Source organism: Labrus mixtus, chromosome 16 (assembly GCF_963584025.1).
Source record: "Labrus mixtus chromosome 16, fLabMix1.1, whole genome shotgun sequence".
Classification (NCBI taxonomy): Eukaryota; Metazoa; Chordata; class Actinopteri; order Labriformes; family Labridae; genus Labrus; species Labrus mixtus.
In genome coordinates, this window is record NC_083627.1 from 16,399,736 (window position 1) to 16,424,650 (window position 24,915).

General features: G+C 41.9%; 1 protein-coding gene across 5 annotated transcripts in view; it reads right to left on the reverse strand.

The window, feature by feature from the left end:
* adgrb2 (adhesion G protein-coupled receptor B2) overlaps positions 1-24,915 on the reverse strand; it is a 231,648-nt gene that overhangs the window by 24,059 nt on the left and 182,674 nt on the right. The window contains exons 18-29 of one of the 5 annotated variants that reach the window (XM_061058960.1): positions 24,797-24,899; positions 24,152-24,302; positions 22,377-22,446; positions 19,566-19,632; positions 14,302-14,387; positions 12,376-12,474; positions 9,624-9,723; positions 7,968-8,039; positions 5,577-5,669; positions 4,103-4,360; positions 634-673; positions 205-219 (exon numbers count right to left, since the gene is read on the reverse strand). In XM_061058960.1, coding sequence (XP_060914943.1) covers positions 205-219; positions 634-673; positions 4,103-4,360; positions 5,577-5,669; positions 7,968-8,039; positions 9,624-9,723; positions 12,376-12,474; positions 14,302-14,387; positions 19,566-19,632; positions 22,377-22,446; positions 24,152-24,302; positions 24,797-24,899 — 1,154 coding nt within the window. The remainder of the gene's footprint in view (positions 1-204; positions 220-633; positions 674-4,102; positions 4,361-5,576; positions 5,670-7,967; positions 8,040-9,623; positions 9,724-12,375; positions 12,475-14,301; positions 14,388-19,565; positions 19,633-22,376; positions 22,447-24,151; positions 24,303-24,796; positions 24,900-24,915) is intronic. The other 4 variants (XM_061058962.1, XM_061058961.1, XM_061058964.1 and 1 more) reach the window with 4 other exon arrangements.

Here is a 24,915-nt window from a genome sequence, read left to right on the forward strand (position 1 = left end):
TGACATTGATGTTGTTGACATTGAAGAATTTAAATTGTTTAATAAGTACAGTATAACATGAAAGTAAACAACTATGGTGCCAATGCAATAAATGGAAACCTTTGTACTTCCAGCTACAACCCGGATTAGTCTATAGTCTATATATTAAAGTCTAAAGGGGTGGACCAGGCATTGTAAAGGAGATCAGTTGGGTGCAAAACTTACATGGGTGTCCTCTCTCTGCAAGGGTGGAGGGGAGGGGGAAAGTGACTGTGTTATTATTTCAAAACACAACATAAACCAGATTGTGGTACATTTGTATTACATCCACAAACACTCAGACACACACACAGGACCATTGTGAAACATTTCTGAACACATTGAGGGGTGTTATCATCATGCACAATTAAACACATTCTCATCCCAACATATGCTCGCTGAACACTTATTGGGCAGAATCAGTGTGATTGATAAAGCATAATAATTTGTGAACAACTGTGTGGGGATGTAGCCCATCATCTCCTGTCAGTGTTTCAGCATGCACAGCAGCGAGCTTAGAATGTAACAGACTCTTTGCAATGCTAATCCGGTGTTTGACAAAAAAAAAGGAAGAAAAGAGAATGGAAAAAAAATCATGAGAAAAGGAGAGCTCACCTGTTTGGCATGCCAAGTCCACATCCTTCTCAAAGTCGGTCTGAGAGAAGGAGGCATGGCAGAAAGAAAAGAGAGACAGTCAGTGTGTATAAGTTACATTGAACACATTAGTAAGGGAACAGGCCTGATAAGGGATTGGATCTTGAATGTGTATGCTGAATCCAATGACTCTGATGCTGCCATTTCTCCCTGTACAGAAGTATGTGATGTTTTGCAATGGTGACAGTTACTATACAATTCAGTAACAGTGATTCCCTCTTTTGACAAGAACAAAAAAACAGACACCTTTAAGCCACTGCCACTTTTTGACACCCTGTGGACTAAGAAGAACATCTTATCGCTCCGCTGATCTTGACCTGTACATCCACAAGTCTTTTTTTCTAACGGAACCTGTCTTTAGATAATAACTGTATCAAGCACAGATGATTTTTACTGTGGCAAATGTAAAGAATACACTTCTGTTTGTCTGACACTGACTGTATCAAAACAGTATTTTTGCTGTTGGTCTAGTTTGAAAACTCCACCCAAGAGCTTTAATAAACAAATATTGGTGCAAAAATGTAATGGTAGTCATATCCTTCTGTGTGTAATGGTTCCTGGTCACTCAATATGATTGAAACATTATTTAAAGTCAAATTTAAGTTGATTTAATTCAGTTAAAGCTTTTATTTCCATTGTTTTAGCATCAGTATTAAACTAGTTAACACTCCTCAGTTATGAATTGTTCAGTTGCCATTCTCTATAGAGACCTTGTTCTTGTTTAGCTTCATAATTTGTTAATTAGAGTGATTAGATTTAATTTGCTGTTTCATTTTGTATTGTTTGTCCCTTGTATTGCTTTAAACTCTGTGTATTTTTCTGGTCATGTCCCTGGTATGAGTCTATATTCCTTTACTTCCTGTTTATTTTCTCATGTATACCTTGTGTTTCTCTGTTCCCTGTGTGTGTATTTCCCTAGTCTTGTCTTTAGTGTTTCCTGTCTTATATTGTAATTATTGCCTTTTGTGTCATCTCTTGTTTAAACTGTTGGCATTGCCCATGTACTGTTTAATTTCTAAGACCAATCTGTAGGGGTTCCTTTTTTAAAAAATTTTGCCGCGGAAACGCAGCTTCTCCTACATCCTCCGGTTAGCTGCAGCATTAGCCGCATGTAACTAGCCCCTTTATCTAGCCCCCCTCGATAAAAATGTGTCAGTCCGACGTCATTGTCAGTGTGAGATCACTGATCTCAGCCCATTGGCTCGTTGTGACAAGCCCAGCAGCTCACGTTGCACGCCCATTAACTTCTGTAGCAGGCCCACGATATGCCGTAGCCTGCGGTAGCACAGTAGTGCTAAGGTGCTAATGTTTATGCTCCCCTCGGACGGAGCCAGTGGCTGCATTCCTAATATGGTAAAAGAGGCGGGACAGTTCCGAGAACCGTGCTGAGCAACTGACCAATAACGACAGAGCGGATCAGCAGACCAATCAGAGCAGACTTGGCCCACGTGGGGCTCTGCAGTGGGGGCTCAACAGAGCGTAGCTGACGGACTCAGAGCGTAGAGGGAGCAAGGAGGAGCAGTACATGAAAACAGACACTTTTTTCGGACTTTAGCTATTGTGAACGTACAAAAGTAGGAACATTAACATTAAATATACGAACCCCAAAAAGGGCATAATATGGGCTCTTTAAACTTTGTCATGTATTTACTGATTACTTAACAGTCGCCTCGCTATCATCGGGATGGGAACAGGGCCAGAAATGTACACAGAAGCTCAACTATTATCTGCTGTTTAAGTAAAACTTTGCTGCCTTCAGCCAAGCTTCCTTTTAACTGAAAAAGAAATCCTGAACAATGCAGGAATATGCTGTTACTACTCAGGTTACTCATGTAGCTAGATGACGTATTTTGAGGGCACAAAATTGTGTTTTTCTGCTTGTATGTAGAATTCACTTGAGAAAAGCAGGGTGGTATTACTCCACAGGGTAATGAAACAAAGAAGAAACATGTTATTTTCAAAATCGCCACCCCTCAAGTTTCTCAAACTTGAAAGTGAAGCTCATTGCTATGCAGATGTGGTCCTCTCTTCTCTCACGATAGAGCCTCCTCCTGTCCTCGGCGGGATTCACTGACAAAAGCCTTTGTTTGGATAATAAACTACAGATTTTAGACAGTTTGGGCACGCCACCGAGGCAAAGAGGAAGGGAGGGAAATGAAACACAGAGAGAGAGAGAGAGACGGAGGAGCGAATGTGCGAGGGTCTCAGAGGAACGGAAAAGCTCTTAGTACGCAAATCACCCGCAGCTCCATAAATGGGTCTCAGCTAAATGGACGAATGCGGATATGAAAGAAAACTTCTCTCCCTCTCTTACTCGCAGTCCGTCATTCTCATCCAAATTGAGAAAAACAAATCATCTTTATTTTAACTATGAAACAAACTCTCTGCAACAGCCTCGTAGGTTAAACACAGTGAGTCATCAAAGTCAACTGTTTTAGAAAAAACACCAAAAGGGAATAAGGCCCTATATGAGCCCTACTGACTGAGTCATGCTCCTGAAGCAAAGAGCAGACTGTGTGAGGTTACTGTTGAAATGAACACCAAAGAAAACATCATTTCTTAAATCAATGAAAATGCCCAAAGACAAATTACAGATACATATTTTGCATTACTTGCTACACGAGAAGTGCTAGTTCTTATACAACACAGCTAATACATACTACTACATTACATTTAAAGGTGAAATATGTAACTACACTTGATGGAAATATATATTTTTTGTTTCCACCTTGTTCTTGCTGAGATTGAGTAAAACTCTTTGATAACATGTCTGTATGGAAATCATGAAAGTTTAAGCTAGCAGTGGATTAGCTAAACTCAGACAGGAAACAGGCAGAAGTAGCTAGCTTGGCTGTAGCCAACCAGTGCCTCTTACCATATAACTTCCCTTTTTATATCTTGCTCCTATAAATTGTATTAAAAAAACATGTATTAAAATGACTTATTGTGGTTTAATTGGGGTGTTACTGTTTTACTATTTCTTTGCCATTAAGTGATCTTCAGGAGAAATTAGCAACAAGACTTCAAAGAAGTCACTGTGCCTGGTCAAGAAGTAGTCTGGCACATAGTAAACCTTCAGTCACAATACTATGATGAATAAAACCACATTAAATTAAGTAAATGAAAAGAGCAACATGTTTATTAGCTAGCTTAAAAGTGTATGCCCATTTCCTGTCTTTGCGCTAAGCTTAGCTAACCAGCTGCTGGCTTTAGCTCCAAATGAAAGGCACAGACATGTTAATGGTAGCCTATAGATTTTTTCACCAAACTATTAGAATAATAGCTTAACAAATTAAAGTGTTAATCTATTAAAGAAACATTTGTACATATTTGTTATGAACATATGGCTTTACACATTCCACCTTTCTACATCTACGTGCTCTGCTATTCATAATGACTAATATTCGGTTTAATTCAACAGGTAACATACTGGTCTGCAGCCGATGTGGTTGTGGGCGTGGTTATGGTTATGAACGTGGTTGTGGGAATTGTTGAGGGTGGGGGTATGGTTGTGTGCATAGGTCATGGAGTGGCTGTGCTCCAGGCCGTGGTTGCTGCGGGGCAGACTGTGGTGACAGGCCTGCTGGCACACCGGTGGGAACGTCTGCAAGTGACAACTCGGCAGGCTTGATGTGCCGTAACGCAGAGAGCCACACTGCTGCCCACACTGGCCCACAAGTGGACCCTTCTGATGGCATGAAACAAACAAAAATCAATGAAAAAACATGACGTTTAAAGGTTAAAAGCAGCCATTTAACCAGTTTTGGAGAAAGGAAAAAAGCTAATTAGATTTTTTTTTAAGGCAACTTTGACTTGGTGTAGTAATGTTATGCCTCTAACTTTCAGGGGTTTCTAATGTGAATAAGGCGGGAACACCTGAGAGGATGGCGTGCAATGTAATTATGATTGAGGTACAACTGGATGCAGTTTTGCCAAATTATCCATCATAATTACAATCCTCAAGGGTATTTTGTTTCTCACACGGCTCTCCATGCAAGTTTTTTTTTCTCCGAAAAGATCTCCTCAAAGTCATACACATTAAGAACCCAAAGCCTGAAGGAAACTTAAAGGTTTTACCAGCTGTCTTCCAGAAGCAGTTGGCATAGAAACTAGCTCTGCCTGTGAGCTGTGTGTAAGATATAGCAATGCATTTAACTCGGGGAATGTTTTTTTAAAAGCACAGTTAGACTGTAAATGTTCCTCTTGGTTATGAAAACACAGACGAGAGAAAGTGTCATTATGGGTTCTCTGAGTGAAATGATGGCTCTGAAGTTTAATCTTGATAACCTCAGAGGGGGCGTTCAGGAACTCATAATCGTTACCGCAAACAGGTCTGAGGGAGAAATAAAGGGAATAGCGCTGGGAGAGTAGCTCTTGCAGTGTGACCGCTCTGACATTGGCACGGCAGTTCAGGTCTGTATGATTTATCACACTATTAGTCACATTTGGAACACATGCAATAACCTTATGGGAGCGCTACACTCTTCAAATAAAGATGGAAAAGCTCAGGTTAAGAGTAAATAAAAGTGCTGAAGATTGGGTTTTCTTAATACATGAAATGCTGATGGCAAAATGCACATTTTAAATTAAGATTAACATTGATTTAAGCAGGATTTTTAACTCTTTAGTTCCACGTTTACACTATAGGAAGTTAGTTTCAGGCTGGGAGTGAACATTTGTAACCATTGGCAATGAAATCAAACAATTTTGAGAACCTCAACATGCAGAATGAGAAGAATAATGACCCCTGTGCTGGGGGAAAAAAATGGTTATGGAAAGTCTGAGCACATCAATAATGGCAATCATGTCTTCCTGCTACTGGAGTTGCAGCTTCTAGGAAGCTCCAGACGTTTAATGTTGGTCTAATGAATAGCAATGTGGGATGAAATGGAAATGCTATTCACCATGATCTGCACCTGTCCATTCTTGCAGGAGTCGGGTGAGTTTTCGCTGTCGTCTTTACATCCCCCCATCCGACAGCGCACCGCATCCTGAACCTGGGTTGGAATAAAGGATGATGGGGAGAGGAGGGGGTTGAATATAGAAAAAGGAAAAAAAAAGGTTGGGAGGAGGTGGGGAAAAGAATGATGCAGGGACGATGCAAAGGAAATAAGTTAGTGGAGGAACTTTTACTTAAGTTGGTTTGGCAAATACTGGAGCATGGGGAGCCCACTCCTTAGATATTCTTTAAATTCATCTTCTTCAACACTGCACATGACAGCTGTTCAGTGAATATTAAATTACGTGAAAATGGTAAACGAAGCGGCTATATTCTCCTCTAAGTAGCTCAGCTTGTAGCTTACGTAAGAGACAGCAAGCGGTATAGAAAGCAGTTCTTCAAAGTGGCCTATTTGAGCCTTGTGAGATCAGTGGCACACAGTTCTAATTAAAACCAACAGCACGGTATATAGATGCTCTAACCCCTGGCGCCCCTACCCAGTGTCGTCGTCGTCTTCTTCTTCTTTATCCTCCCACATATGGTGTCTAAGCAAACACACACCAGCCTACTGTCAAAGAAGTGGTTCCTGGGAGCAGCTCAAAAACAAATGGGATCCACGTGGAATAGGTTTCACAGCCCACTCTTAGACTGAGATTCCCCCCCCCACACACACACACACCAGACGCTGCATTATAGATAGCCTGGATCTTTCCCGAGGAGCAACATAATTTCTCAATGTTGATGCTGTCAAATCCCGTAAGATTTCCCATTGGTGGAAACGAGGGCTTGTTGAATAAGCTGTGCAAGTGCATCTCCTCTCTTGCTGGGCGGTCTCATCTGTGTGTGTGTGTGTGTGTGTGTGTGTGTGTGTGTGTGTGTGTGTGTTCTGCAGTTGGGGTAAACTAGAGTAGAATCCATGTCTGATAAATGCTGCATGAGCTGGAGTATTGCCTCCATTGTTTCCTTCCGTCTGTCTCTTCCCTCTATATCCATACTCATCCTCTGCAGTATTTGCTCCCCATTCTGTCAGTGTGTACATTGGCACCCACTGCAGCTTATTCCGACTTCAAAGTGGAGAGCGCCTCTATGGGTCCATACCTACCTCTCCATTTCCTCCTCCCCTACTATCATCCCCTGCCACGCTCTTGAAACACATCCCCCCCCCCGCCCCCGTACAGATCTCTGCATGCATTTTTTCACATTTACCTCTATCCCCCCTTTCTTGCAATAAAACCATCTCCTTTCCCTTGTTTCTACCTCTCCTGCTGCCTTGCTAATCACAACGCCTTTTTACGTCGCACATGTTCATTCGCCTCGCCCCCTTTTTTTCCTCGACTGATCTCAGCAGGCCGGCTGTGCTTTCATTCTCAGCCGCTACCTTTCAAAGCAGCGAGCGCAATCTAGGAGGGCTACGCGCCGCTGCGCTTCCCCGGCACGTTCTGTGTCTGTATTTTGCATCACACAATATCACACTACTCTTTTGTTTTTGCACCGTAATGCTTCATCATATCCCCCCCCCCCCCCATCAGTGCTCCCCCTCCTGTGTGGCACTCCCTTCAGCTATTGTTCTGCAGCAGTATTTACTCTCTCTCTATATATTTCAGGAGATTTTTATGCATTTAACATAAATCATTCTTGGATTTACTGTACCTTTTAATCCATGCTGCTTTTGTGATACTGATGTAATACAGCTGAGCGTTCCAAGCATTTAGAAATCCACATAAACTATGCAGCGCATTCAATATCTCAATGATCTCTTGTATAAAGGCAAGGCTGTGTGCTGTGTGCATGCACCAGCAACAGATGGCTTATTTACAGTTAAGAGAAACAAATGATCTGCATTAATTGTCGCTGGTGCATTAGTGAGTCAGGCCATAGCTAACTAAGTGTGTGCAAATGTCTGTCTCAAGGGTTAGGGCATAACTACATGTGTGTGCACAATGAGTATAAAATTCAGCATCCCAGAGGGGGAGGGAGGGGGCACAGCAAAGCCTGTGGCAAATAGGCACTAGGAGGTATTAGTTAAGGACTTATCGTCTTATTCCATACAGCATCTTCATAAGCTCCTTAAAGCAGCCTCGGATCAGACGGACAATACTCCACTATCACACTGCATTATGAAGGGGAAAAAAAGAAGAAGAAGAAGAAGCAGCAGCAGCTCTGGACATAAATACCATGCTAATCCTTCTCGTGTCTGATCCGCTTGTGCCGTGTCCTGTCTCCACGCTGACCCGGAAACTAACCTGACATTTGCCGACATGACTCCCACCTGTCACAGGGAGTCAGTGTCGCCGAGGTCACCGCGTGGTGCCGAATTAGAAATGTAAGAGCTCAACACATGTCTGGGAACACTCACCTCTCTGCGCATTGCACAGTGGACGGTGATGATGACGAACCCTTGGACCGAGTCAAAGACGGCAAAGAGGACCTGGAGGAGACAGTAAAACATTTGCGTGTAAATTCTTGCACTTTCTTTTAAAGATCTGTCCTGGATAAAAAAAAAAGTCATTTTCTTCTTTGTTTAAACTGCATTGAGGGTATATTCCCTGCATTTTAGACTACATCGAACGTCTCCTCAACAACAAAAGCTGTAAGCATACAGCTGCCTACAGTGTAAACCTGATTTAGGTTTGTTTTGTTTTTTTTGGCCGGAAGGTTCTGTTGTCTCAAACTGTGTCGCGGGCTGAGATGTATCAGCATCTCTTGAAACACTGTTTACAGTGACAAATCCTTCCATCACTGCTCTGACGATCCCCTTTTTTTTTTTTTTTTTGTGACTTCTGTACATCTGCGCGACTCCTGAGCCAAAAGGAAAACATGTATTACACTGACAACCAGCAATTGTAAGATGTCAAGCCAGTCGTGGCTGTGGTTAAACTACATATTTAAGAATTTAGTATCTTGATGTGGTGATTTTTGTGTCCCGTCTTTTCTCTGTCTTGACATATTTGGGCACATTTCTTTCATATTTCATGGTTGGGTGAAAACGTTATAAAAATTAGAAAACAATTCTTGTGACAGGCTTGAAGTGTCTGTAAGGCACTGATTATACCTGTTATTCTGTGACGTATAACTAAGTAATCATTACAGAGGGACTGACATGCGACTAAATTAGTCATGTTTGTTCAAATTAAATCATAACAGTTTGTAGACTTTTTTTTAGGAATGAAATGAAACCCTCTGTTGGTCTTTGATACATGCTTCACGAATGTGAATTCTTTATTCTAATGTTGTGAAGTATCAACCATTCTAGGGACACACCTTGTATTAGACACCAGTGTTAGAAAAACATGCTCAAGTGTACTTTGCATATGTGACCTTTGACGTTGCCATCCTGCTGACTCCTGATTATTTTCTCTAACAAAGATTGCATTTCACAACCTTTTATTTAACGCAATGTATGCAGCATGATCTAAGCTTTTATCATTTGTTTGGATTTATTTAACGTCTTTACTTCATTTCCTTTGATGGTGTTTTTCACTCACAGGTTTACGTACATGTTTCATCCAATTTAATGAATTATTTCATCATCTACATTTGGACATTAGTTCAAAAATTGATCAAGTTTAATTTCCATCTTTTGATGTTAATTTTGTCTTCAATCATTTGCATTTATTTTCCTCTTTTTTAAAACGTTGAGCATCATTTCTTGCTTGAAAGTCTCTATAGGAATAGTATTACTTTCATTATTACCATCATTATTTTAATGGTTTAAAGTCATACAATGTCATGCTGAAGGCTTCTTAAACTAAAGAGTGGCAGGTGTTTAGTGTTTAGGAAGTGTTGTCATATTAGCCAGAGTGTATGTATAACTATCAACTATCCTTGCTTCAGCACCCTGACCATGTCTTCTTTCTACATCAGGTGCCCAGCTTGTGACAGAAGTCTCGCCATGCAACATCCACTTTTTGAAGCCATGTTTTGAAAGCACATTCTCCATGGCAGCGTCGCAAGTTGAAATGTGCGCGAGTCACGCTACGTTAGCATCTGATCGTATCGTGAGAAACATCACCTGGTAGAGTGTGGAGCGGCGGTCGGTTATGGCCAGCACGGCTGACATCCAGGTTAATGCTAACAGAGGAAGAACGACGCAGGAGCTCCATAGAGATGCCCTGTCAGAGAAAGAGACAGACAGGCAGAGGAGGAGGAGGGGGAAGAGGGGAGGAAGGAAGGAGAGGGAACAAGGGGTTCAGTCTAAAACACCACCAGTCAGCTCTGTTAAGTCACATAACTCCACTTAAAACTCCCTCACACACAAACACACACACACACACATACACACATGGATCAGTCATAGGTTCAGTGGTGGGCAATTTGCAGCTGATTGGCACACGGAGGTTTGTATCAGACTTAATATTCTAACTGAGAGGTGGAAGATGATGTGTAATCATGTAGATAGTTATGAGACTGACAATTGCTCACAATTACATGGTTGATGCACTCTAAGTGTCATGCTGGTGGACTAGGAGACACCAGGCAGTGGAGCCGATGGGGGGGGGGGGGGGGGGGTGTTGAGACAGTCCATTGACAAGCACTGACATGGGGGTTTCTGAGGAGTAAGTGTGTGGGATTCTGTGTGTGCACATGTAATCGGTCGAGTCAGACCCCAATTTAAATTGCTCATGCGGTTTGAGCGCACATTCATGGTTTTAGAGCTGTCAGTCTGACAGACAGGCAGCTCTGTGTAACTACACTGAGGAATATCTGCGCCCTTTTCGAGGTGTGTGTGGCCAAAAAAAAAAGTAAAAAATAATGAGAGAATAAAGGGAAAGCAAGCCGAAGCTGTGCCGTCCTGTTGTTAATGTGTAAAAGTCAGCGCTGCTGGGGATGGTGGTTTGAAATATACAATAGGCTGTGGTTCAGTGTAGCTTATACACTCTGTGTTGTAGGAATTTTCTAGCTTCCACATCATCCAATAAACTCTTGATAACCAACACCTTGAGGGGCATAATACCATTTTTAATTTCTGAAGAAATAATTAGGGTTAGTATGTTGTGTTTTCTACATGTTAAGCTGTTTTTAAAAAAGCTGTAACTTAGTTCTTCTGGTCATTCCCAATGGTTTTGGCTGTAACCTGACTATTATCATTCCAAGGGTTTAATGCAATGGTTATTTTGTTCACGTTTTCCAGTTTGTAGAACAAGTCATGGAAACAACTTTTCAAGTGTAAAAAAGTAATTTGGTTCCTCGTTGTCGCTTCGTCAGCAGAGAGGACTAAGCATCTTATGGTGCTCCAGATAATGAAGGAGTGACACCTTGCGTTTTGAAGCTTGTGCTATGGACAATTCAAGAAGAACTGCAAAGATGGGGGCAAACATTAACATTTTTTCTTTTTTTTTTTACAGCTTCAGCGAAGATATTCCTACATCAGGGATCAGCTAAGCGCTTTGAAAATAAGTCAATAACGGCTCCGCTTGTTCTCGGCGACAACTACGGTGAGGGGGGGGGGGGGGGGGGGGGGGAAGCCTGATACAAAGCTGTTACTGCAAATAGGCAATCTCATCCCATTACCCTCCAATCACAGTGTCCAACGATCCAACAAAAGGAGCTAAAAACAGAGGTGCTGCTTTAAATGGAGCACTCTTCCAAAACAAACACAAAGCCGTAATGAGTGATTTGTCCAAGGACATAGTTAAAAAGGAACGGGAGTGTTTTGCAGCAGTTAAACAGGAGGAGGGTCTTTCATTAATAGACTTGGCAGCACTGAACATGAAACCATGACAACCACACTCCTGCTATGAGTAAGAGAACAGTTTTGTTATCATTCTTTTTTATTTTTTTACACCTTCTTAGAGGCAACCACACAAAAAAAGCTGGTTGGGAGATTGAGAGACACCTTTAGATTGAACACTGAAAAAAAGGTGTGAATGAATCGAAGCGCAAGTTGACGTCATTTATATACTGCACTTCCATGAAGTTTGAAGATTTTTTTTTTTTTTGACGCAGGAGCAGGAAGGAGAGCGGTACAAGTAAATGCAAGGATGAAGCTAACTTTATTCTAACTGTTTCTCCTTAATATGGGACTAAAAGTTCCAAAAATGACTGTGTTGAGTCATGTTTTCTAAAAAATGAAACTCAGAGTCTTGTATTCTCAAAGCCCTAGTAGAGTTTGGATGTCATTGGCATCATTTCTTAGACTTGACAAAGCTCCCTCCAGAGCCACAAAAAAAAAAACATTTCACTGATTTCACAGAGATCACAGAGACGTACCTGCGTCCCCAGTAAGTATGCTGCACTGATATAGGTATGCAAGACGTCTGAAAAGCTTTGGCAGGTTGTAAATCTGATGTGCTACCTGTTACTCAGAGTTCAAAGTTTGGCGCATTCACCACATGCCATAATATAATGAGCCAGGTTTAGACAATTACAGCACAGTATTAGTGACATTGTGCTGCCCTGATGTGTTAAAGCCTCCGCAATAGCGCACTACAAACAAGTTAAAGCAAACTCTAAAAGTGATTCATAAATAGTGTTTGACACGGGTCAGGTTTTTTCGCACAGTACGAGCCGAGGAAAAATTCGCTTTAGATCAAAACATGCTCTCATTAAACAGTGGCGGCTTGCAGTGCAGGTGATTTTTCCTTTCATTAGTTTGTTTTTGTAACCAGACAAGTCTGAATGTCATCCTGCATCATTACCAACAGCCAGAGATTAAAAGGATGGAGGAGAGAGAGAGGGACACAGAGCGAGAGAGAGAAGATGATGGAAGGTAGGAGAGAGCAACAGAGAGAGAGAGAGAGAGAAAATGATGAAGATGGACTAACATGGCGCTGCTGGCAGTAGAGCTGGACATAGCGGTGCTCGAGATCACGCCACACTTGGAGCATTTCAGGAGCAGTCGGCTACGCGCCTCCGCCGGGACACTTTAGGACATGTGCAGACACACACACACACACACAAAGACACACAAACAAACACAATTCACAAAACCATGGGGGGGGGAAAGGAAGGAGGAGTGGGGATGAGGGGGAGAGACAGGTTCCAGGTATGGTAACAGGTGAAAGTGAAGATGTCACATTTGCGGAAAAGAAAAAAAAAAAAAAAAACAACAACAGAAAAAAGTGGAGACAACAAACAAAGGGAGGGTAAAAGAAATAAAGGGGGGAAGTGGGGGAGGGAGAAAAGAAAGAAAGGCAAATTAAAACCAGATCTGAAAAAAGTAGCAGTAATGAATAAACAGTCAGATAGATCCAGAGCAAGTAGAAAGTGAGACGGACATTTGCGATGTTATAACAGAGTCGTGTGGATAAACAGATTACAGTGACACATACAAGAAATACAGCCACCAAGTGTGTGCGTCATTGTCGTGTACAATGTGTGTGGCTTTGCACAATGAAGCGTGAGAGGGGTGCAACAGGAAGGGGAAAGACTTCTCTGGTTGTGTGCTTACAGCTGACTTCTCAAATAGATTAAAAAAAAAAAAAAAAGGTGTGTGTGTGTGTACTGTATATAGTGATGCAGAATGATAGGGCTACGCACGCTATGGTACATTAGCGCCCCATCACAGCTCATTGCCTTAGAGCCAGCCACATCCCCGCGGCTTCATATGAAAATACATTACACTAATGACAGCCCGTCCTGTTAGCAACGCCGCCGACTATTACAGCACCTACGAGCACGTCAAGATGTTTGCGCGTACACGGAACACACACTTCTAAGAATGAAAAGTGCTTAATAATCGGATAACACTGTTGACTTTTTCCTGGAACAAAGATAGGTACATCTGTTTGTGTGTGTGTGTGTGCGCGTGGGCGTGTTTGTACACATCGAAAGCTTTAATCTCGGCTGAGTCACCAGGAAACAAAAGCTAATCAACCCCCCAGAGAGGCAGTCTGAGCTGTTAACCCTTTCAGCCAAACACAAATTATCAATTTCAATTTGCACAAGAATCAGAATCATTGGAAGAAAATGTAATGACAGAGAGAGAGAGAGAGAGAGAGAAAGCCAAAAAAGAGAACGAAAACAAGAAAACAATGAAATCAATTGGTATGGATATGAAAGCATGGATTTTCCTGCAAGAGCTGGAGGAAACTCCGTTCTTGGGATTAGCGAAGATGATGAACGCCTCGACGTGAAGTAGAAGTAATGTTGAAGGTGCATTCATATGCATGCATGTCTGATATGTGTGCATATATAGCATGTGTGTGCATGATTGTCTGGAAGAATAACAGAGAGAAATGGTATCGGATTTCAATAGTGCATTTGGTTTTATCCATCTAATCCTGGTGTTTATAATACATAATGAGCTTTCCATCTGCCATTGATTTTCAAATCTGATCTATTCATCTGCATCACAGGAAGAACGTATATATGTGGAATTGGTTGGCAATTTCTAATGGAATTCACCGAGCATCACAAAACAACACATGTCTTGTCATTTTGTCGCCAAAATGGGGGTTGTTTTTTGTTGATTGGGGCGCAGGTGTACACAAAGGTGTGTGTTTGTGTGTGTGTGTGTGTGTGTGTGTGTTCAGAGACGCTAGAAAACAGTTTGAGTTAGCTGCCATGAAATTGTCGTCTCCCTGAGATTGTGCCTGACAGACGGTGAAATGTATCTAATGCAGCAAATTTGTAGTCATTTCCCACCAAAGATTGAGTAGATTGATGAAGGTGTGTTGATGTAGTGTGTGTGTGTGTGTGTGTGTGTGTGTGTGTGTGTGAGGTGCTGAGAGTTTAGGAAGTGAACTTACCCCGCTCGCTGCTTTTTAGACTTGTCTGAGATGCCGTCTCGAGACATGAGCTTGTTAAACACCACGATTCCAATGAGCATATTCACCTGCATTGAAAAAAGAGAGGAGGGTTTGATCAGGATTACTGTAAGGGTTTGAGGATTGCCAACAGGGATTACTTTCATACGCTCTTTAACAGCTTTTCAATACGTTTCAGGAGATGGAAGATGACTTTTTAATTGTCTCACAGACTCCAGACTGAAAGTGAAGCGACAGTGTTTGAGCTGTCAGAGATCTCAGGCTGACTCCCTCCTGTGCAACACAAGCTTTAAACTCATCTCAGTCACATTTTACACAAGGCTTAAATAGACTTTCTCAAACATCTGTTACATATAGTTTAAAAAACATTTTAACAACCGCAATTCAACCTTTTCTGACTTTGTGATGCTAATCGGGTGCTGTGTGCTTCGACATCAGAGGCACGGTTAGAATTTTTCTCATTAAATGACCTCAAATCTAAACATTGTAAAAACATAACACCATTCCTTTATATTATAACTTGCAACACCACATTTTGACAGTCACTCCTATGATAGTCTTATGATCTAGGAATATTTTCCTCCACAGATTCAACAATGCTAACGTAAAAGCAGCATAGCTTGTTGCCACCAGTGGCACAACAGATGACACCATTGCTGGGCAATAATCCATTAAGTGTGTGAGGATAAAATTGGCCCAACTTTGAACGTGTCTAAAATGTACTTGTAAACAAACAAAAGTTGTGTTGACCTTCTGAATGTACTTTCCTTACATTGCATGAGCTAATAGTCTTCTTCTCTTGCATTTGCCAGTGTTTTGGTTTCTTTGCGTATTGGCGACACCAAGCGTCAATCAGTGGAAAACCGCTGACCTCTACTTTTTGTAAATCTCTTCTTTAATTGCAAACTTTTTCACAGAGCACTGTAAAGCATTGGGTTAGTTCTGTCTGAGCACAATATAATGTATGTGCTTATATTAGCCCTTTTTACAATGAGATTCCATCACAGCCAGGGTCATTTCCAGAGGCTTGGCCAAGGGTGGCATGGACCCCCCTTGTTGGCCACCCCAGGTGCCACCCCCAAATTTATTCACTATGATTGGTCATTTGCCTTGCCAGAGGTAGGACTTCCGACTCTGGCAAATCCACCATGCAGGCTGTGTTTCAACAGGCAGCTCATTGTTTTCAGTGTGCAGATTATTTGAAATACTTAAAATTTTGATCTTGGTCGTATTTTTTTTTTTAGTCCTTGAAAGAATTAAGCTCACAAGATGTATATGCTGCCATCATCTAGTGTTACTTAAAAGTCAATGTGATTTGTGCCGAAAGAATGGGTAAATAAATGTTCGTTATTCATGTGTGTGCACACGAAACTCAGGCTCACCCTTACAGGTCAGTGCTTCAGTTGGGCCACCCTAGTCCAGAAAGTCTGGACATGCCCTGGCCACAGCGCCTTAACAAAGCTCCTTAACTTAAGACACCTTTGTACTATAACATTGAACTCAGTGTAAAGAAACAGTGGAAGCTTTATATACACACACAGTGCTTTTTGGTTCAGCCAGCTCTGATGTTACGCCCAACCCTTACGCCTCTGTGATATCTACATTGACGGCAAGAGGTAACAGTGTAAAAGGGGATAATGAGAAATCACATTAGCTTGTTCAATTATACTTAACAATCAAAGGCTCATTCAGCTTCATAGAAGTTCATGTCCAATCATATCCCTGTCGGAGTGTTTCTTTGACATTATGATCTAATAGCTTCATGGCACTGTTTATGCCCATGCCAGTGTTTCCCTTTCACTACAACAACCCTCTTCTAATGGGGTGTTTTGTATTCTTTGTTCAGCTAAGATTTATGTTCATGTTTGTTTCTGTTTTATGGGATTACTCATTTCAGTAGAGCTCCCTCAAACAGCAGGAGCTTTTTATCACAAATGTTTGGCTTACTTACGAAAAATGGGGTTAAAATATTTGCGTCTCATCCCGGCTTCCCTAACGAATGAGGAGTCCATAGCTAAGCCTGCCAAACATCTGGCCATAGTGACCCACTGATCAAGATTCTATTAGATACACTGACGTGCACACAGATCTGCGCTAAGGTTTGCCACATGCAGACCTCTGCCTTGAAATCCTGCCCGATTTGGAGATTTTCCATGCTGGCGACATGTTCCTTCTAATCCTTCCAACATTCACTCATACTCTGTCTTTCGCCCTGTATGGGTTCCTCTGTGGAGCCTCTGTGTGGTTATTCATCTGCAGATGTCAGCAGTGAGGTGAATTGAAGATAAAAATGACATTCATTCATACATATACTGTGTATTCAATGCATGTCTACACTAACAAGGTCCTAAAGTGAATGTCTGCCTCGATTCTTTCCTTCATCTGTCACCAAGAGCAGTATCTTGCTATGCTGGTGATTGTTTTCATGGATTCCATACACGCTTGCTAGAAATCCTATAGGAAAGAGCATTTAAAGTCTGGCTTTCATGCGGTCAGTCAAATTCCCTGTTTTGCTGAAGGCAGATTTTTGCTTGAAGCCTCTTTCTTTGCAACATCTAGAGTACATCTGGCAGCTTTTGCAAATTGCTAGAGAAAAAAACTCCTTCCCTCTGATCTCCTTCCCTCTTGTGTGTGCGCCGCTGCTGGGAAAAAAAAAAAAAAAAAAAAAAACGACTTTCCGATGTGCCGGATTGTGAGAGACTTATTGTCATGCCAGTCATTTCTGGCCCCAGCTCTGTTAGTCAGCATCATCCTGCTCTGCTATTTGCCCAAGGCCAGGTTCATTAATTAGAGAAGAGTCCTGTGGGAAGGTCTGCGTTTCTCTGCCCAGCGTCCCACACTCATTACAGCTGTTTGTCAGAGTCGGGGCCCCAGCAACAACACCGGGGGGCCGGGGACCATTACAGCATCTGGGGTGTGGATCGTACATCAACATTGTGGAGGAAGCTATGATGTAACGTAGGAAATGTTCCAAGAAAGACGAGTCAATGACAAACAAAGAGAAACAACATGCCCTCTGATTTATAATGGCTTTGACCTTTGGACTCATATATAGAGATTAAAAGTGTAACAACTTTTTTAAAGCTGCTGGAAATTGTGCCTGGAATATTAAAGACTTATGCAAGGCCAAGGTATCATGCATTCATCATTCAGCTTGTTTCTTCAGTTTCCATAACTCCGTTGTCATGGCAGATCATGTTTTGATTGACATCTGCCTGGCCCATCTGTCATCTGTGTAAGAATCAAAGAAGGCAGCAGAATCCCTGCCGCATGAATATTTTTTATTGGTCACTGAATGGTCAAATACAAATCTATGTCATCCATATTCTAGTCCGTGATAAGCTTACATGTCCAACGTTAGCGCAGCTGAGATGCCCATTTTAGTTCTCGAAGTTATTTTTGCAATGCTAAGTGATTAGCTAGCGCTTCATTATAAAGAAGCCAAACGGGCCTGCCGATACTCAACAAAAGTACGACATCAACTGCTCCGACCAAACTGCCAGGGCTGAAAACTGCGGTTGACATTTAATGGGAGAAAGTAGCTTGATAGTAAATTGCCACTTTTTCAATGAATGGAGCACATAATATGTCACAATTTGATCACAGCATTACCACAGAACTGAACCAAAAAGGACATTATTTAGAATTTTAACTGATTCATTTCTAACCCTTTTAAGATTCTTATTACGGGGCAGAGCGGATCAGTTGGTAGAGTCAGTTGTCTTTCAACCATAAGGTCGGGGGTTCGATCCCTTTCTCCTGCAGCCACATGTCTGATGTGACCTTGGGCAAAACAACTAACCCCAATTAGCCCCTCCTGCTTAGTCAGTAGCGTATGAATTTGGATTAGTTACTTCTGATGGTCACTTTACATAGCAGACTCTGCTATCAGTGTGTGACTGGGTAGGTGTGACATGCAGTGTAAAAGCTTTTTGTGTAGTCAGAAGACTTGAAAAGCATTTAACAAGCTCAAATCAATTTACCATACCAGGCCAATTTCCAGACTTGGTCCGTGCCGGGACTTGAACCGGCGACCCTCTGATTCCCAACCCAAGTCCCTACAGACTGAACGACTGCCGAACCAAATACATAACACATAAGGTTGGAAGACAATTGCGGATTTGGGTTTCAACTGGTTATGTGAAATTGAGTTATGCAAATGTGTGTACATTAGATTTAGCAAGCTACAGTAGGGCACCAACCTGACTCTTTTCCGCCTCTGTAAATAGCAGTAGGATTCGTAGCCACAGCATCAAAATAATCATGAATATTCAGCGCTAAATAATACCTGCTACCTTGAGTCACTAAGTGAAATAACTGTCAAACGAACAACACATCTCTCACTTCAAAAATCACTAATTTCCCTTTTCACTTCGCTTCTCTCCTGTCATGTACCATAAAATAAGTGTGGAAAAACAACTCGAAAAGAAACACCTACTACAACTACAGCAACAACAACAACAACAACAGAAGCAGCAGCAGCAGTGGCAGCAATTATCAAATGAAAGTTTAGGACCACATCCAGACGTATTAGCAGTGGAAGTATCCACCTGGGAATTCATTTAGGTGAAATTAGCTAATCCTGCAAACTGCCACACACAGCAACAGATGATTAAAACACCACTGAGATGCAATCAATGTAGCCAAATTTGCTGTAGAACAATAAAAAAAAAGGTACATTTAGTTGTGGATATGAGAAGAATGTGTTTTATAGAAATGTACAAAGGCAAACCAACAACACTTTGTTATGACGATGGGGCAGAATGTTATTTATGACATTACATACATTTACACAGATTTCATGTAAAATGTATGTATCTGTTCTTATTTCACCCTTTAATTAACCGGGCACACTGACTCCTGTTATGTAAGTCCACATAAGAGTGAGGCACAGACTGCTAGGCTGAAACTCAGTCCTGGCATGTGTTGCATTGCCGGGGAGCTCCTGTCTAATGGAATGTATTTTGAAGTCTTTCTGGCCTGACATTTTAAACTCAGCGATCAAAGTGCTCATGTCATCATTTTGTCGTTGGACACCCTTGGGTGGAGGGAAAAGGGAAAATCCTCAAGAGTGCAGCTGCAGATGCTTTAAAGCTCTTGGTTTGAAGGCTAACTTGTAATTTCTTTTTTTTTTGTTGCAGAATTATGAAATGTGACGAGTGAGGGAGGAAGGGAGGGAGGGAGGGAGGAAGGGAAGTGGGGTTGGAGGGAATTCTGTCCAGAGAGGGTGTGTTGAACCAACTTACCAATACGATGACAGCAGCAGGTCCAACGAAGGCATAAAGCAACCCGCCATCCAAGGCTAACCAGCAACTAGAGCAAGAACAGGGAAGTGTTTGAATCACAAAGCACAGCAATGACACATAATTACCACTGTTACAAAAAAAAAAAAAAAAAAACACTTTCACACGCTCAGGTCTTACATTTTGCTTTCTGCATGTGCCAAGTACTTAACCACAACAAATACTCAACCAATTACAGGGATCACATGTACTTGAAGAGAGATGAAGCAGTCATTTCTTTGGCTGGTTAAGTGTCTGTTTCTGCGAAAATATCGCCCTCAGTGCTGAGCACATTTATTATGTAGCCTACATTCACCTAAAAACGTGCCCTAAAACTCAAAATGGTCTGGTGAAATTTTAATTCTGCGGAAGCTATTGAGAGTTAATGAGTTTAAACGTGTCCTCCAGTGATGTCATCAGAGCGATACTGAATCCCCTCTCTTGTCTTAATTGCAGCTCAATAAAAGGGAAGATGTAGAAAAAACACACACACCCCGAAAGCTAATATACAGCCCTTGTATTAATGGGATGTTAACTACAGTGTGAGGGAAAAACACTATTTACTGGGTACCAGAGCCCAACAGTGACTGTATTCTGTGTCTTTAAATGTTCAGCTCCTAAATTAACAGAAATAATTAAGTGGTTTTTACTTGAAAAAGATTTTTTTTTACTCAACAGAAATCTTAAAAATGCACCACACCATGTTGCTGTACATCATTTCTATATATTCAAGAATGTGCTTTCAAATAACCTCTCAGAGCTTCTGAATTAATGAATGAATCAGTGTTTTCTGACCAAGAGCTGGGGACTTTTAGAAGAGGGAACTGTCCACTAGAGAACTTTTTTTTTCTGTCTACATTCGCACCTACTCTGAAGCAGGAGCTAAAAAAATAGGTTCCTCTTAACAATTCCTCTTCTAGGAACTACAATTGTTCTTGGTTCCTGTGGTGCGGAATGAATCAAAAAGGAGGAGGGTTCCAACAGTTCCTAGAACTATGAAAAAGCTCCTGTGGTCCGACAACGCCTTATGAGATTCATGAAAGGTCCTGAAAAAAGCCCGCTTCCTATGGAAAAGGAAAATTAGTCTGAACAGTTATTTCAAATGAGAGATTTCTGCACTTGTGCTTTGGTCCCTGCTGTACTCGCTGTATTAAAGTCTGCAGTTTGAAGTGGCTTAGTTGGTGTAATCACAGTAAAGCACCATTTAAACAGAAACCTGTCGACAATAAACGGGTTCTTATTTACAGTATCTTTCCAGCTTTAGCACAAACTGTTCAGGGGTGTTAGATTAGCTGAGATTTAAACTGTTATGCTAAGTACAAAACAACACGTTAACAATGCTTTATATCACAAACAGTTTTTGATTAAGACTGGAGGTTATGTCAGGTTTCCCCATTTACTTTGATCAGGCCTTAATTTAATCGTTCATAGAAAGAGAAGTGTTCTTGAAGGTGCCATTGACAACATTGTCTTATTTTCTTATTTTTTGTTTGTGCTGTTTTGATAATTCATCTGCTATTTTTTTCCTTTACTTGTTCTTTTAAGTGAACTTTTTATGCTGCTGTCTTGGCAATGACTCCCTTGTAAAAGAGATTTTAAAAAACTGATTTCTGTCAAAGTTGTTTTTGTAGTGTGAAAAAAAAAACTGCTGATGATGGTTCTGCATCACTTGAGAACAGCTTTGGAAAGTTGGAAATCCGTCATCCTGGGCGCTTTCAGAGCTGTTGTGTGACACAGAAATGCATCAACTTACAAAAACTGAGTAGACAGGGCAGTTTGGACGAAGACGTATTTTGGCTGACTTGATACTCGGCTTTATTTCTTTTACTGTGGCCGAGTCTACAGCTCAGGAAATGCATGCAACATGAGGTCTGACCTGCTCGTGCACAATGCATCATGGTACATGTAGTCACTGCTGACGAACCTTATTACTTCAATGTACGAGGAGTGATTAAATATCCATATTAAACTTGGCAATAATGTCTTTTCTATGAGCATGCTGGAGGTGGTCATCAATGCACATAATGCAATGTTTATACACAGCTGAGCCTTTGGGGAATCATTGACCACCTCTAGTAGGTTTAATAAATAGTAAGCAAACACAAATTAACTGTCTCCAAGTAGAGCCCCTCCCTCACCCCTGTCTCCAAGTAGAGCCCCTCCCTCACCCCTGTCTCCAAGTAGAGCCCCTCCCACACCTGTGTCTCCAGGTAGAGTCCCTCCCTCACCCCTGTCTCCAAGTAGAGCCCCTCCCACACCCCTGTCTCCAAGTAGAGCCCCTCCCTCACCCCTGTCTCCAAGAAGAGCCCCTCCCTCACCCCTGTCTCCAAGTAGAGCCCCTCCCTAGAGAGAGTCCCTCCCACACCTGTGTGTCGCGAACATGTGACTGGAAAAAAAAAAGTGTCAAAAAGTATGTGAAGCACTCTTAAAACATGTTGGTTTTGTTCCTCCTCTTTGTTCCGCCACATGTTTTCGTACCATCTGGGGTCCAAACTGCACTATTTTGCATTCGATAAATCTGATTGGTTGAAAAAAATATCACAAATTTGGGTCTTGATTTTCATGAAGGAGTTGGTGGTGCGTCCTTAGGCTAGACCAGTTGAGAACCACTGCATTCGATTCTAATATTACAGAAGGTGTGCTGTGCCTTCGACAATACACGAATCCGATTTTTAAATCAAGAAAAACAAACATGGTTTAAGTGATGAAATCCAAAGTGAGTCCTGACCGGTTTGAAGCTAAATGAAGGGTGCTACTGTATGAAGTGGTACTCACTTGCTGTCTGTGCCGTAACCTCTCGCTCTGGTGAAACCCACTGACACTGCTACAACTAGAGCTGGAAGACCTGCATACACACACACACACACACACACACAGAAAGATGGAGAAGAAGACCACAAGGATTATTCAAAGGAGGAAAGACAGTCTTAAAGGGGGACGACAAAGCATGACATCCAAATAAGGTCCTCCGGCGTGAACCACTCCACACAGCTCTTCTTATTCAAATGCTAAGCAGCCGTGCGATAGAACGTAACGGGTGTGATTCAAACTGACTGGGTGCCCTATTGATGAGCCTATTTCTCCGCATGTGCTCGCCAACACAAAGGTCTAGCTACAGGCATGAAACTGGGCTGTGATCCAGCAGGCATGCACAGAAGCCTTGATTTGTAAGACTTTGTGTGTTGTTGACCTTTTTTTTTTTTTTTTCAGCCATGTGTGTGACCCGATGAGTGGAAGAGAGCTCCTAAAAATATGAGTTGTAGCTTGTAAAGTGGTCAATTAGTCATGCATTAATTAGCTCAATCAAGAGATGTGTGTGTGTGTCATGCATGTATGTGTGTGTGTATGAGTAGGAAAAGAGAGTGAGACTAAGTGTCACAGAGCGCGTGCCAGAAAAAGCAGGAAATATGCTCGGCCCCCGTAATGAGCTTGGCGCTGAAATATTCATGTAATTAACAAAGCAGTGATTATGGCTGCAAATGAAAAGCAATTAGAAAAAGTCACATTAACATTAACCAATAAGATGGTGGGGCGAGCCGGACTGGTCCACTAACCGGCAAAGTTTCATTAAGATAGCAACAACATCAATCAAGCATTTTTTTTTTTTCCAATATAGAATACATGGCATACACACACACACACACCTTTACATTACGCACACACGCACAGCTGCTAATCTTACACAGATCCAGTCACACCCCAAGTCTCCTGTTTCCATGGCAACTGATTTAAATCACATCATTTGGGGGAGAAAATTGCAGAATGGACGTGCAGAGGATAAGCTGTTTGATCTCCGCTACTCGGCTCGATGTTTCATGCATTTTATGTGTATTTGGAAGCATAATCGTATATCTTCCACTGCATACCAAACACACACACACACATATCGTTCAGACGCACACACACACACACACACACACACACACACACACACACTGTGTCGATATCTCTCTCTCTCGCTCTCTATCTGTGACTGTACAACAATCTATGCATTCTCCCTCCTCTGTATCAGGTAAGGGCATCAGTGACTTGGCAGATTAGAGTGCTGGGATCGATATGACGTGAAATGGACAGACGGTGTGTGTGTGTGTGTGTGTGTGTGTGCTTTCATTACTATGGCTATCTTAAAGCATCTTCCCAGTACTATACCGATGTTATCATATGTTCTGATTATCCTCGAACATCCCTGGTGTCTGTTGCATCAGGCTGTAGTTCAGTGAGAGGACAGCACAATGGAGGTGATGTACAGCAGAGATTACCTTCAATAGCAATGTTAGCTAACATTGCTAGCTAGCTGGCATTAAAGGTGAAGTCATTTCATGGACTAAATGTCTCAAAGTAATTCTGAAAAGAAGAAATAAGGCAAAAACAAAATAAATCTAGTTTTTGTTGGGAAAGAAAGACTGAAATTTGACTCGACTCCCAAAAAATCTTCCAAAGATAGAAGGCCTGGCAACATCTGAATTCAGAGAGCAAAGTCTCGCTGCAGGTGCCGGATTTTACACAGCAGTCATGAGTGTGTGCTAAAGCGGGATAATGCATGTGCTCACCCCAGCCGAGGCACAGAAAACGCTTTCGGATGAGTCGTGACCTCATTTTGCCGATGACAGCCAGGTAGGACTGCCACGCCTCCGTCAGCACCCAGCAGAAAGACGCCAAGAAGAAGAAATGCAGGAAGGCAGCGGTCACAGTACAGAGGCCCTACACGGGGGGGGGGGGCAAAAAAGAAAGTCAGGGAAATAGAGAGAGAGTTTGAGAAAAGTCGGTTTGTGAGAGGTGTCATAATGAATCATTTCTCGGGGGCTAGTCAGCAGAGGAAAATGAAAGCTCTGCAAAATAAAGAGGGCAAAAAAAAAAAAGAAAAAAAAAATGGAGTCTGATAAAGCACAAAGCTAAGTGGAGGAATAGGATTTGTACCTGGCTGTGCTGTGCTGCTCATCTGATCGATACTGACCAACACACTCTGCGGGGCTTGCTTAGTCAGAGCACTCAGATTAGTGTGCCAAAAAAAATGTAAGCCTACTACTTTTGAGAAGTACACTGCATAAAAGGTGTCCAAGCTGGAGCCTTGTGATATTTTCCTGACTGCTTTGTTTCGGGGGTGTTATAAAAAGCTTATTCTGAGCACAATTTTACGAGATCACAAAACAATACTTGCTGCATTTTCTGTAACACGACAGTGTTTCCTGCCTTACCTTGCTTAGCGTTTGTGATTGTCCCACCAAAATCAATAAATTGGAGGCCAAGATGGAGAGGCAAAAATTCACCAGGATGATGGACCTCTCCGAGCGTATATACCTGCAGAGCAAAGGGG